Source organism: Myotis daubentonii, chromosome X (assembly GCF_963259705.1).
Source record: "Myotis daubentonii chromosome X, mMyoDau2.1, whole genome shotgun sequence".
Taxonomy (NCBI): Eukaryota; Metazoa; Chordata; class Mammalia; order Chiroptera; family Vespertilionidae; genus Myotis; species Myotis daubentonii.
Window position 1 is genome coordinate 127,281,134 of NC_081861.1, and position 13,281 is coordinate 127,294,414.

The window sequence follows — 13,281 nt, forward strand, 5'->3', positions numbered from 1 at the left end:
TTAGGCAAATTATTTAATGTCTCCTATATATAATGGGGATAATAATACCTACTTTGTGGGACTTCAATGAGTTGACATATGTAAAGTATCTAGTTCAGTCTCCAGAGTTAAAGATTTTTGCTTATTTTTCTTTTCCTTTCTCCCCCTTCAAGTGACATCAAATAAAAATTGCAATTAAATCCAATCATATTGCTGTGCATGAAAATTCTTCCCAAAATGTAACAAAAACTTTAATGCCAAAAATGTATTGCTTTAAAAAATTAAGCAACTTGTTTTACAACAAAATAACCATATTTAAACTGGCAGAATTATATCATATTAAAAAGCAAAGGAATAAACTAAGGTTAAAGACCCAATGTTTAGCAATATTTGATTGCAGTGGCCATTTTAAACGCTCAAAAGTAAAGCAAATCTATACTGACAAATGAAAATATTAAGAACTTTTGATCAACATTATTTCTATGGAACTTTTATAATTAACTATGTAAGTTCTAAGTTATTCAAAAGCAAACAAAAATAAAACAAGACAAGACATATTCTTAACCTTATATAAAGAAAGCATAAATATAGATTAGCTCTGTTGTAGAACTTAAAATTAACCAAACAAAAATATTAACTAAATTTATTTAGAGAAGAGTTAGGGACTTAAATCATGATTCTATAAGTCACTAATAAGTTTTGTTAGTGTTTATCCTTTGAGATTACATAAATGGAAATAAGTTATATATATTCTTCATGTGGCTTTTGTGAACAAGGTCCATGAGTTATAGAATATAAGAGCTGAGAAGAGACCTTCAAATTCTATAGGTCTTATATCCGTATTCTGAAAATAAAATTAAAAACGGGTTAAGTTTAAGGTTACCCAAGGCTTGAGGCAGAGCTGACTATCTCAACTCTTTATCAGTTACCTGCTCTTTAAACTACTGCAAGATGTATTTCAGCAGGGATTCACAATAATGGTCTTGGAGAACACCGCTCTTTTGGCTTTTCTAACATTGATTCATGTTTTGTGGTTGGTTTTTTTTTTTAATTTGTAGAACACAATGACACAAGAGGGCACATGGAGTGTTGTCTTGCTTGTTTACTACCTAAAGTATGTTTTTCTTTGAAAGGAATAAAATATAAGTTAAATACAAACACACTAACAACAGCTAATAAAGTCTGGGCTACGTGTCAGGAAAACAAACAGCCTAAATAAACATTTCACCTGGCACAGTTGAAGATACAATCCTATTACATTTAAATTGATTTGGGGACCTTCTGAAATGTATACTGGCCAAGGAGCAGTTAAGATATTCATACAATTCATGGCAAGAGAAGGAAGCAAAGTCAAGCTTCCAAAATAGAATCAGCACTCATCATTTGTCTTTTCTCTTTTCCATCACCAATAAAATATTAAGAATCTATGCAAAGGGATGTTAACATGATATTAAACTATTCTGAATATCAAAGCATTTCACAGAAACATTTCTTCAAAGAGGAGTTATCGCTTACCTTTAACTCACAACCAATTCATGTATTCCACTTTTCATGAGTTCTAAGTAAAAACACTAAACTGGTGCTGGTAAGGTCACATATATCCTGATTCCATAATCTACAACACATTTTTAGTCCTTAACCTACCTAATCTCACAGCAGCATTTGACCCTACTGACCACTTCCTTTTGCTCCTACATCTCTTTACTCCTATCTTAAATATTCTCCCCTTGCACAAAAAAGGTAATTATGTGAGATGATGAACATTTTAATGAACCTTAATATGGTAATCATTTTGCAATACAAATGTGTATCAAATCACCACATTGTACACCTTAAACTTGCACAATGTTATGTCAATTTTATCTAAATGAAGTTGAAAAATAAAGCAACACCAAAATCTCAATAGAAAGACAGCAAACAAACTCTTTACTGCCTTTGCTTCCATGAAACTACTCTCAACTAATTCTCTCCTTCCTCTCTAGTTATGCCTTGTTATTTTTCCCTCCATAGCTAAACTTCTAATCATTCTTTAGTTGTTGTGGTCCACAGAGCTCATTCCTCATCCAAGTTCTCTTCAGTCACTCAAATGTATTTCTTTAGTACCCACTACAGGTTAGGAACTATTCTAGATAATTGAGATATCACTGAACAAAACAGCTGAAAATCCTTGCTGTTTTCAAGCACACATCGGATAAAGACTAGTCACACAAAAATATTAAGAATACTACATGAGTAAATTATGTAGTGTGTTAGAAGGGTTTTCGTGTTATGGAAAATAGAGCAGAGAATTCTGTAATTCTCCTTATACCACCATATTAATATATCTATGACTTTGATGATCCCAAAATTTCTATCAACCATATATATTTTATGAGCAGCAATACTCTAAAGACCTTATTACTTGAATATTCTCCAGCCATCACAATTTATAATGCCTGACACTCAACATTTGTCTTCACCATAAGCTGTTTCTCCTCTTTCAATAATGGCACTACCATCCGTTGGCTCAGCCAAGTCAGATACCCTTTATTTAATATATCTCCTTTTTCTAGATCTTACTTGTTACCAAGTCTTATTTATCTGCATAAATATCTCCAACATTCTTACATCCTCACTACTCCTCTCTAATTAATTAAAAGTATCAATAAAGAGCAGTGGAGAGGATCAATTCTGCAGTCAGATACCTGGACTGAATCCTGGCTCCAATGCTTAATTGTCATTTGGTTTTGAACTTAACCTCTGTAAGTGCTAGTTTTCCTATCCGTAAAATAAAGACAACTCTCCTATGGTTACTGTATTAAATGTGTGTGGCTGGAAGTATTAATATCAGAACCACTGATAGTAGCAGCAGCATGATTAGTTTCTAAAATAGCCTCTTAACTGGTTTCACTTCTTTTAGCCTTATTCTTCTCTAATCTTTCTCAACACTATATCCCAAGTAGTCTTCAAAATTTACAAATCAGAACACAACAATGACCCTAAATAGGCCTCTACTGCCTTCAGCATTAAGTCCAAATGCCTTAGCTTGGCAAATCATTTCTTTCTTTTTTCCTCCTTCTCATCTTTCCTTTAAAAACTTAAACTGTTAAAAACATCATCATTATAGGCAAGTTAGCCTTGAGCTAAACTTTTCTGTGAAATATCTTCAAAATATAAACTCCAGTTTTCTTTTTTCAATTTACAAAAAAAGTCTCAGTTGAAGATTTTAAAGTTATCACAAGGTTGTCCCCCTCCCCCAGTATGTATTTCATTTTTATGGTCAAAATGTTAAATGACATTTCATTTCATTGATCACCATGGTATGATATAACACAAACTAAACATTTGAGAAATTTTGCAGCAATGGAAGCCAAATAGATGATTTTAAATAATTTCCTTCAGGTTTTTGTCACATTTCCTCTTTCTATGAGGCAAACATAAAACACCACTGTCTAACTTCATAGATTGCTATGTGTGTATTTGCATGTATTTTTTATGTGTGTGTCTCTACCTGCCCAATCCTTTCACAAGAAAACATGAAATAATATCATAATCAAACTGGTGTTCAAAGAAAATTACTTCTGAAACATTTGGAAGATATTTTACCTGTCCAGCCAGGCAAGCAGGCTCTTGGCTGCTCCAATCAGATCCACAACTGAAGTCAGAAAGTCATTTGGCAATTTTCGGCTGGTTCTTCCATCATAATGGCCACTCCTTCTCCTCCCTGTTATAAAATTCTGTAGATTTTTGGCAGATGCATTCAACTTGTGAGAAAGGGTTTTTAGATTTTCTGTTTCCAAGCCATAATTCTGAATTATAAAAGAAAGAGAACAAATATACTTAAAGTCAATATTTTATTCATTCATTAAAATATTTACTGAGCACTTTACTATGTACAAGCCATGCAACTTGTCTTAAAAGTAACAAATGAGCCTGGCCGGTGTTATTCAGTGGTTGAGCACTGACCTATGAACCAAGAGGTCCTTGGTTCGATTTCTGGTCAGGGCACATGCCCGGGTTTCAGGCTTGATCCCCAGTAGGGGGTATGTAGGAGGCAGCTGATCAATGATTCTTTCTCATCATTGATGTTTCTATCTCTCCCTCTCCCTTCCTCTCTCCGAAAAAAAAAAAAATTAAGTTACAAATGGATAAGCTAGGATTCCTGGTCTAATGGGTCCAGTCAAGTGAGGATTTGGGGAAATGTCAGATAAATTACAATAAAATGTGTAAAGTACTAATATGAACATGGATAGATGAGGGCATTATATCTTGGAACTATACCACCCAAGACAGAAAGGTTATAAGGATCCAGAAGTGTTTTTTAAACCCAAACATAAGTTCATTTAATTGTGAAATTCATTATTGTCAACAATTATTTTTGAGTATCTATTCTAACAGCATGTGCATATTGTGACTGTAGGTACTAAGAAAAATTCTGCCCTCAAAGTCAGCAAAGTAAGCACAACCCAACAATAAAAAGAAGCAAGAAATAGATCACAGAATACTTTTTTTTCCCTGTGTTCTCTCTATAATGTTTCAAATAAGAAGTTTCTATTATAATATGGTACCAGGAAAAACTCTGTTTCCTCAGGGGAACCAATGCACTTTCTCCTTTTTATAATATAAATTATTAAACTTATATTTACTTTTATCATGGTTACATTAGCTCACAGTCAAATGTGAAACACATCTAAGGCAATCATAGTGACTTTTTGGTAAGTGTATTCGTTTTCGTTTCCTTGGTCTCACTTTTAAACTTCTAGTAATGTTTATTATTTTACCCTAAATATTTTATCTACAAATTAATACAGAAAGAGGTTACAAGAAATAATAAAAACAAGCTTTTCTACCGTATTCATTAGGAAAATATTATAAGATCCCCTCAAATAAACTTTAGGGAAAGATTTTAGTTACAATTAAATTTTAAAGCAGCTAATTGCGAGTTGTAAAACATCTCTAAGATAGGCTGGCTAACTTGATCAAAGGATGACGATGATTGAACTACTCAGCAAAACATACATTACTGTCCCATGTAGAATTAAAAGTATTATCACTTTACAGAAATTATAAAACCCAAGATTTCTTTGTTTGCTTAAAGAGCTCAGAGCTTAGAGTAGACAGAGTTCAGAATGGGATAAGTCATCAGGATGCCTGATGATAACAAATGATACAAAATGGAAGATAAAATACCGGAGGAGTAAAAAAGGGAAGCAAATGGTACATGAGTTTAGCTATATTGTTAAATCAACAACCACTGGAAATATCTATTCAATATGAAATTTAGGTTTGTTTTTACATAGTAATTTAAGAAAAGCAAATTTAGAGGAAATAAAAGGAAGGACTAGAGAAGGTTTGGATGCATAAACATTAAATACTTCATTATGTTAAGTATGTTAACACTAAAGATTTAATAGTGATAAAAGTCTGATTGTTTTTTATTGAGAATTTACATTTTTATGAAAAGAACATCTTTTTTGGAGCCATGGATTTGTTTTTTTAATCATAGAATATTAAATTTTTGCTGCTTAATTTAAATAGCAATATTCTCTCAAGTTAAAAAGTTTGGCTTGCACAAATAAAACAACATTCTTTTCAAATTCTATTGCATCGGAGCATGGATTATCTATGAAAACTTTGAAAGATTTCATGCAGATTGTCACTATATTAAGAGAAAATCTTTGTATAAGTTTATAAAAGGTGCTCTCTAATGCAGTGATGGTGAACCTTTTGAGCTCAGCGTGTCAGCATTTTGAAAAACCCTAACTTAACTCTGGTGCCGTGTCACATATAGAAATTTTTTGATATTTGCAACCATAGTAAAACAAAGATTTATATTTTTGATATTTATTTTATATATTTAAATGCCATTTAACAAAGAAAAATCAACCAAAAAAATGAGTTCGCGTGTCACCCCTGACACGCGTGTCATAGGTTCGCCATCACTGCTCTAATGGCTAGATAGAACAATTTGCAGTTATAATAACTAAATGTAAATATTTCTGAAGTCCTTCAAAATATTTTCAGATGTTTTCCTGTGTTAAAGTATTTTCCCTGAAATATAACAATTTTTGCATACCAATGATTTTAATGCGAAACTTTTTATTTATAAACAAATTATAACAATTTTTAGATGAGCTCAAATTATAATAGTTTATTAGAGGAATTGATTACAGTCTAATCAATCAACCTGGTAATGGCTTAACTCTATAGCCATTAGCTTCCATAAAAAATTAATTTAAATTATATCTATCTATATAAGCATCTCAATAATAAAAATCTGAAGGCAAAGTAAAAGTACTTTGGAACCTTCTACATTTAAGACAATATTATTTTTAATACAATTCAGGAATTATGGAATAGAAAAGTCCTCTGGACAAAACCTGGGAAGATACCCTGAGAAGGCCTCCAAACTTGGAAACCTACTGAAAAAAATATCTTACATGTAGAAAACGTGAAAAATGAGGAGGATAGAGGAATGTAAAGGCAAGAGATAAAAGATTATTAGAAAACTGAGAGGGAAATACTTAAAACTGACCCTAGTTAACAAATATAACTGGTTAAAATAATAATTCAAAAGCATTTTTTTCAATTCTAGAAGGGTTATAAAAATAGGTTAGAATCTTATCTGTATACAAAAGCATCTATGTGGTACTATATTAAGAAAAGGGATTGACTAACTGACCTTTCAGGTTAATTTTTGTCATCAAAATTCTCAAATCTAAGTAGCTCAAAATCAATTACTGTCAACACAAATATCTTCCTGCTATTTCTTTCATGAAAGGGGATAGTCTGTTGTGACCCGCTAAGTTACCAGTAAATTACACTCCCTTGCCTGCCATGTAAAGAAGTGTCAGGTAAATAAAGCAATTATTTGCTTTTGGCCAGAGGTATGTACTACCTCAACTTTATAAAAATACAAGTTTATTCATTACAGATTGGCTTTTCATTGGATATGCATGGAAAAACTAGGCATTACTATTGATATAGAAAAGACAACATAAAAAAGGTTTGAACATAAAATGTATTCAGCTTTTCCTATGCTACCTATTTGTTCATATACTTGGCCAATAAGATGTTTGCCAGGAATCTTTTGCGACTCTGGACTGATTCAACATAGCCTGTTTAGTCTTAAGGAACTAGTGCTAATAAGTTCATACTGCTCTTCTCTTTCAATTATATGCATGCAAAACCACAGGGAAGAAAGGAATAAGGGAACACACTTAACATTTTAGTGGCAAAGTCTTACTAAACACTCAACTAAAAATATTCAATACTGGTACCACATATTTTACAATGTCAATACTATTTTATTCATAGATCTTCATTTGAATGTAGCATGTAACAGGTATTTAGGTTTCATAATGCTTTGCTTTAAAAATGAGTGAGTCCTAAATAGATTGCTTTAATGAAGTTTTTTAGAAATTATTTTGAGATGAATGAACCAAGCAATTATGTTGCAAAGAAACAAATCCTAGCAATTGCAGACATCAAAAATTTCCTGCAAAATGCCTACCTATTATATGAAAAGTACACAAAGAATTAAATGCAAACTATTTTTATCCTGTCATAAATGATTCACTACACTTCCAAATAAAAGGTGTCAGAACATAAATTAAGGGCTATATATTCAGCTATAAAAATAGCTGAATACATTATATATAAATAATTTATGCTTTACTATTAAGCATCTTACCTAATAATAGACAAACATGTAAATTGACCGTCCCTCCACTACACTCACCAGCCAATCAGGAGAGTATGCAAATTAACCCAACAAAGATGGCAGTTAATTTGCATACGTAGGGGCGAAGTGGTGGAGCAAGGACTGAAGGCTCCGTCCGGAGCCGCAAAGACTGAAGGCTCCGTCCGGGGCGAAGGCCTGGGTCCCAGGTGCCGGAGGAAAACTGGTGCTGGCAGCCAGGGGAAGGGAAGGCCTATTGCACAAATCTCTTCGTGCAATGGTCCTCTAGTATTAAATAAAAGCATAACAGCTTGGAAGAGTTAATAGACCTCCAAACCATGAACAGCTTAATTCTTTCTAGAATAAGATGGTACAAACAATATAGTTGGTGCTTAATAAATATATACTGCATGGATACATAAACATTAGCTGCCAAACATTTATTCCCATCAGGAATAATTTTAAGACAAGGCAGATGAAAATATGCCAAAGCTTAAAAGAAGCAAATAAATTTGTTAATTACTCTGTCTTTTTATACTAGAACAGATACATCAGTCAGAGGGTATGTAAGCAAGAAAAAAAAGACAGTTCCCTGGAGAAAGGCAGAGAATTTCATTCAGTAAGATAACATTAATTTAACATCCTCTATGTGCTAAGCACTGACAGAAAGCATATTGGAGGACCAAAAATCTAAGCAAAGAATTATCATGTCATACAAAGTATAAATTGCCTTTCTTCCCATCACTTTCCACTGTGCACCAGCCAAATAAAAATTCCCATTTCTCTATGAACACTCCATAGTCTTCTGCCTAGGTAAATTTCCCCCAACATTTTTTTGTCTGGTGAACATCTTCTCATCCTGAAAGTCTCAATGCAAAGCCCATCTACACTTCCTGGATCCCCTAGCAGTATTCATAATTTCCTTCTGCACTCCCCTGGGATTGTCTTTGAATCTATATTATCTTTCAATGACTATCATCTTCTTTACTAGATGGCATACATCTTAAGAGCACAGATTATGCCTTTTACGTCATTGTATCCTCCACTGTAGCACTGTTTGAACATGAATATATAGGTGTTGAAAGAAGAAATAAGTACAGTTGATGTAAGAAAAAGTACAAAAGCCAGCAGAGTCATTAATTTCAAAAAGACAAGACAGTTCCTCATTCACAATAGCAGAATTTCTGGTCTAGTCACCTCAGCTTGTTGATGCGGGATCTCACCTCCTAATTTCATAATGGCATGTAGAAGTAAATCAGAATTCATTGCTCAGTAATTTGCTTTATATTCACTGGGAAACATCTGTTGCATAAACTGGAAGATAACTGCACTTCTAACTTGCTGATATATAACCCTTAAGAAGCAGTGATAATGAACAACATAAACTGACGAACAAAAACAGATCCAGAGACAGAGAAGCATGGATCAGACCGTCAAACCTCAGAGGGAAGGTAGGGGAGGGTGGGAGTAAGATCAACCAAAGGACTTGTATGCATGCATATAGGACTAACCAATGGACACAGACAACAGGGGGATGAGGGCATGAGTGGAGGTGGGGGGCAATGGGGGGATAAGGACATATATGTAATACCTTAATCAATAAAGAAATAAAAGAAGCAGTGAAAAGGAAGTTTAATATTTGACCGCTCTGGGGAATGTGAGCAATTTATTGCTGGATACTCATGTGTGTGTGTGTGTGTGTGTGTGTGTGTGTGTGTGTGTGTGTGTGTTTCTGTGTTAACTTCCAGAACAGGTCAACTACATAATGAAGTTTTCCCAAGAAAATGATGCAATACTATGGTGCTTAAGCCGCCAACTGTAGAGGGATTAAAACTTAGAATTTGAAGGGATTTACCATAGCTCCAGAGCTCATAGCAAAATGGTCTGGACATATGTCTCTGATGTCATCCTTTTAAGTAAGTTAAGGTCAACAGAGCTTGTTCGGAAGCCAAACTCTAAAGCCTAAAGGTCTAGAGCAGCCGTGGGCAAACTACGGCCCGTGGGCCGAATCCGGCCCGTTTGAAATGAATAAAATTAAAAAAAAAAAAAGACCGTACCCTTTTATGTAATGATGTTTACTTTGAATTTATATTAGTTCACACAAACACTCTATCCATGCTTTTGTTCCGGCCCTCCGGTCCAGTTTAAGAACCCATTGTGGCCCTGGAGTCAAAAAGTTTGCCCACCCCTGGTCTAGAGACTCTCTGTAGGTAACACTGCAATAATCTATCTTCCTTCTTTAAACGGGCAGGGTACGAGCCTAGTACTCGAGTGGCTCATCTATACGGAGCTCTACTTCTAAGACATACACCCTGGACTTCAAACTCCGACACACCCAACTACTGCTGTTATAGAAGATGTGGCAATTAGGAGACTGCTGGATTAGATGCTCATTTCCAAACCACTCTATTGCACTTTCATGGCCACTCTGACACAGATTTGGAGACCAGCATACAAAAGCACTGTGGACCCTTACCTTACCCCAAGTACTCGTTTATTTCATAGATGATTTTGTGATCTGATTCATACAAGGGACAGAGTGTACATGTGTGTTCTGGTCTAAATTAATTTATCTTATCTCAGGAATAGGGAAATAAGAAGATTGCCAAGCAATTACGTAAAAAATGTGTCAAGACTCTTTCATCGATACTTTCAAAAAATATTTATTCAGCACCCACTCTTCCCTGGCATTTGTGCTACATGCTAGGTGTTCAATAAACAGTCACTTTCCCCACATAGCTTACAGTCTAATGAAGAAACAGATATTAAAATGATAAACACACATATACATATGCCGGGAGCCAGTCCATCCTTGCTGTCTCAAGGGACCTGGCATATATGGCATACTGTTCTTAATATGTCTGCTCACCTTCTTGGCGCTGTGTTTTAACCAAGGTCACCTCTCCGAGAAAGGTTGTTTCCCCAGGTAGGGATTTTCCCCTGAAGTTAGGGAGGGAATAAAACCTCTTGACTAAGTGCCAGGCGGGTAATTAATCACTTTAACTACGAACAATCATGCTTAAGCTACATAATCTTTACTCCCTGGAATGGAGATAAGAAACGCCCTAACCTTTGGAATAGAGATTGATAGGATTGAATCAACTGGTATAAATACAGATGTAACAAGACAACAGGAGACAGAACTTAGATGAAGATCCTAGAGACAGAACCTGGCTACAGAATCTGGATAGAACATGGCAAGAGAACCTGACTAGAACCTGGTGACTGAACCTGGCTGGAGAACCTGGAGAACCTAGCAAGAGAACATGGACACAGAACCTGGCTGGAGATCCAAACCAGAACTTCGCTGGAGATCCAGACCAGAACTTGGCTAAAGGAACCTGGCTATGATGATCACCCGAAGGCTGCCTCCGTGTCATTCCTTCTTCGCCGACTCCATCCACACCTTTGGGGACCCCTGGACCTGCTTGGGCTGGACCCCAGCATACATATATAATTAACATATGACATGATGGTTAAGAAAGAGAGTAACATTGTAGGGTTAATTTTAGACTAGACATGGGTGGAGGGGTGATCAGGAAATATCTCTTTGAGGAAATGACAATTAAGGTAAGACTGAAATATGTAAGTGGGAGTTGCTATTCAATGAATATGGTTTCAGACTCTACTCTTCTTTAGAAACTTCTTTCAGTCTGCTCTTTTTTCCCCCTTGCTTATCCTATTCACTTTTTGTGAAATTTGATGACATTATTGATATTCTTTAATGAAAATAGCATTCTTTATTGCTTCTGTGACAACTCTTTTGTGGTTGTTTTTATGCTTCTCTGACTACTCCATAAGCCTTCTCTGCAACTTCCTCTTCTTCCTACGCAGCCCGAGTGCTGAGTGTGGAGCTGTGTCCTTTGTTTTTTATATTCTAGAGGCCCTCTCCTTTATCTATGGATTCAATCCCTATATTCTTGAGACTCCAAAATTTGTATATTCAGTTACTTTTCAACTTCAAACTCATACGTTCATCTCTGAAGAGTATCTCATTCTGATAACCCAGATGTCTCAAATTCAACAAATTCAAAACTTGATTTATATTCCCACCTAAAACTATTCTTGCTGCCATTGCCTATGTCCATTATTACAAAATCATTGACTCTATCTCTGCAGCTAGAAAAGATGGAATCTTTCTCAACTCCTTTCTTAATCTTACCCCTCATATTCACCAGCTCTTCTCTATTCCTATTGCACATCCATCCTTGGTTCAAGCCCTACTTACAACTTGAGTAGATTATTTTAAACATTACCTAATTATTCTCCCATCTTTAGTTTATGCCCACTCTATTCCATCATTTTCATTACCATCAGTTACCTTTTAAATACAATTATTTGATTATTCTTGCATGGTTCTCCAATGCACACATTAAGAAGTACAGATCTCTTATCATGATGTTAAGGGTTACTGTCTGGCCCTATCTCCCCCCCACACTTTATTTTTTATTAAATCTTTATTGTTGAAAGTATTACATATTCCCCACCCCACTGACCCATGTTAGCCAGCTCTCACCTCTCCCAGGCCTTCACCACCCTATTGTCTGTGTCCATGGGTGATGCATATATGCATACAAGTTCTTCGGTTGATCTCTTCTCACCCACTCACAATCCCCCACCTTCCCTCTGAGATTCATCAGTCTGTTCCATGCTTCTATGTCTCTGGATCTATTTTGTTCATCAGTCTATTTTGTTCATTATGGCCCTATCTTTTCATGCCTAATTTCCGCTACTGTTTCCCACCTATTTTTTTCATCCCGAATAGCTTACCATTTTTCAAACACACCAGGCAAGCTCTTTATTCTGTGTGCATGTGTACATGTCATCTACTTGAAATACCATTGCCTCTGCTTCTCCATCTACCAAACACATGCTCATTCATATTCTATGAGGTTTCATAAATATTATCTCTTTTACAATATAAACCTATCTATTTTAGGAAAGCTAGTTATTTTCACTTCTGTGCCCCCATAATATTTAGCACATACTTTATTTTAGTAATTATATTATAGTAATGTGATTAATTATTTCTATGTCACTCTCTAGGCTTTTCAAGAGAACAGAAACTAGATTTTACATCTCACACACACACACACACTGCTGAGTGTATTAATTGATTTTAAAATTATGTTTAATTATCCACTCATTTCTTATTAAACATCATCATCTTAATAATACTTACTATTTACTAAATGCCTACTGTGTGTCAGGTGCTGAATTAGGCACTATACAAACACTCTCTCATTTGCTTTTTACAACAGCATCAAAAGGTAGTTGTTATTATCTCTGTTTTAAATAAAATAACTAAGGCTATGGTGAAATTATCTCCTCACAAATGTCAGTAATTTACGTAGCCAAATTTCAATCCCAGATTATTATAAGACATGTTCTTTTTCATTGTAGTTCTACCCCCTCAAAAATATGTGGAAGAATTTAAAACCAATCAGGTTATTGACATCTTATCTAACATGGAAAAAAAATCTATGTTCCTCTCAGAATATCTAATGTACTAACAGAATTTTGCAGGATTATTTTGACATTGCTTTATCTTATCTAGTTAGGTATTGCTCTTTTAACATACAAAAAGTAACCATACAAGATACAATATTCCATTTTCATGGATACATACATAAAGAACATGT

The 13,281-nt window shown here is 34.8% G+C and overlaps 1 protein-coding gene across 5 annotated transcripts in view; it reads right to left on the reverse strand.

The window, feature by feature from the left end:
* Positions 1 to 13,281, reverse strand: part of CNKSR2 (connector enhancer of kinase suppressor of Ras 2) — a 253,732-nt gene that overhangs the window by 192,630 nt on the left and 47,821 nt on the right. For all 5 annotated transcript variants that reach the window (XM_059680455.1, XM_059680457.1, XM_059680456.1 and 2 more), the window contains exon 3: positions 3,565 to 3,767. In XM_059680455.1, the coding sequence (XP_059536438.1) occupies positions 3,565 to 3,767 (203 nt within the window). The remainder of the gene's footprint in view (positions 1 to 3,564; positions 3,768 to 13,281) is intronic.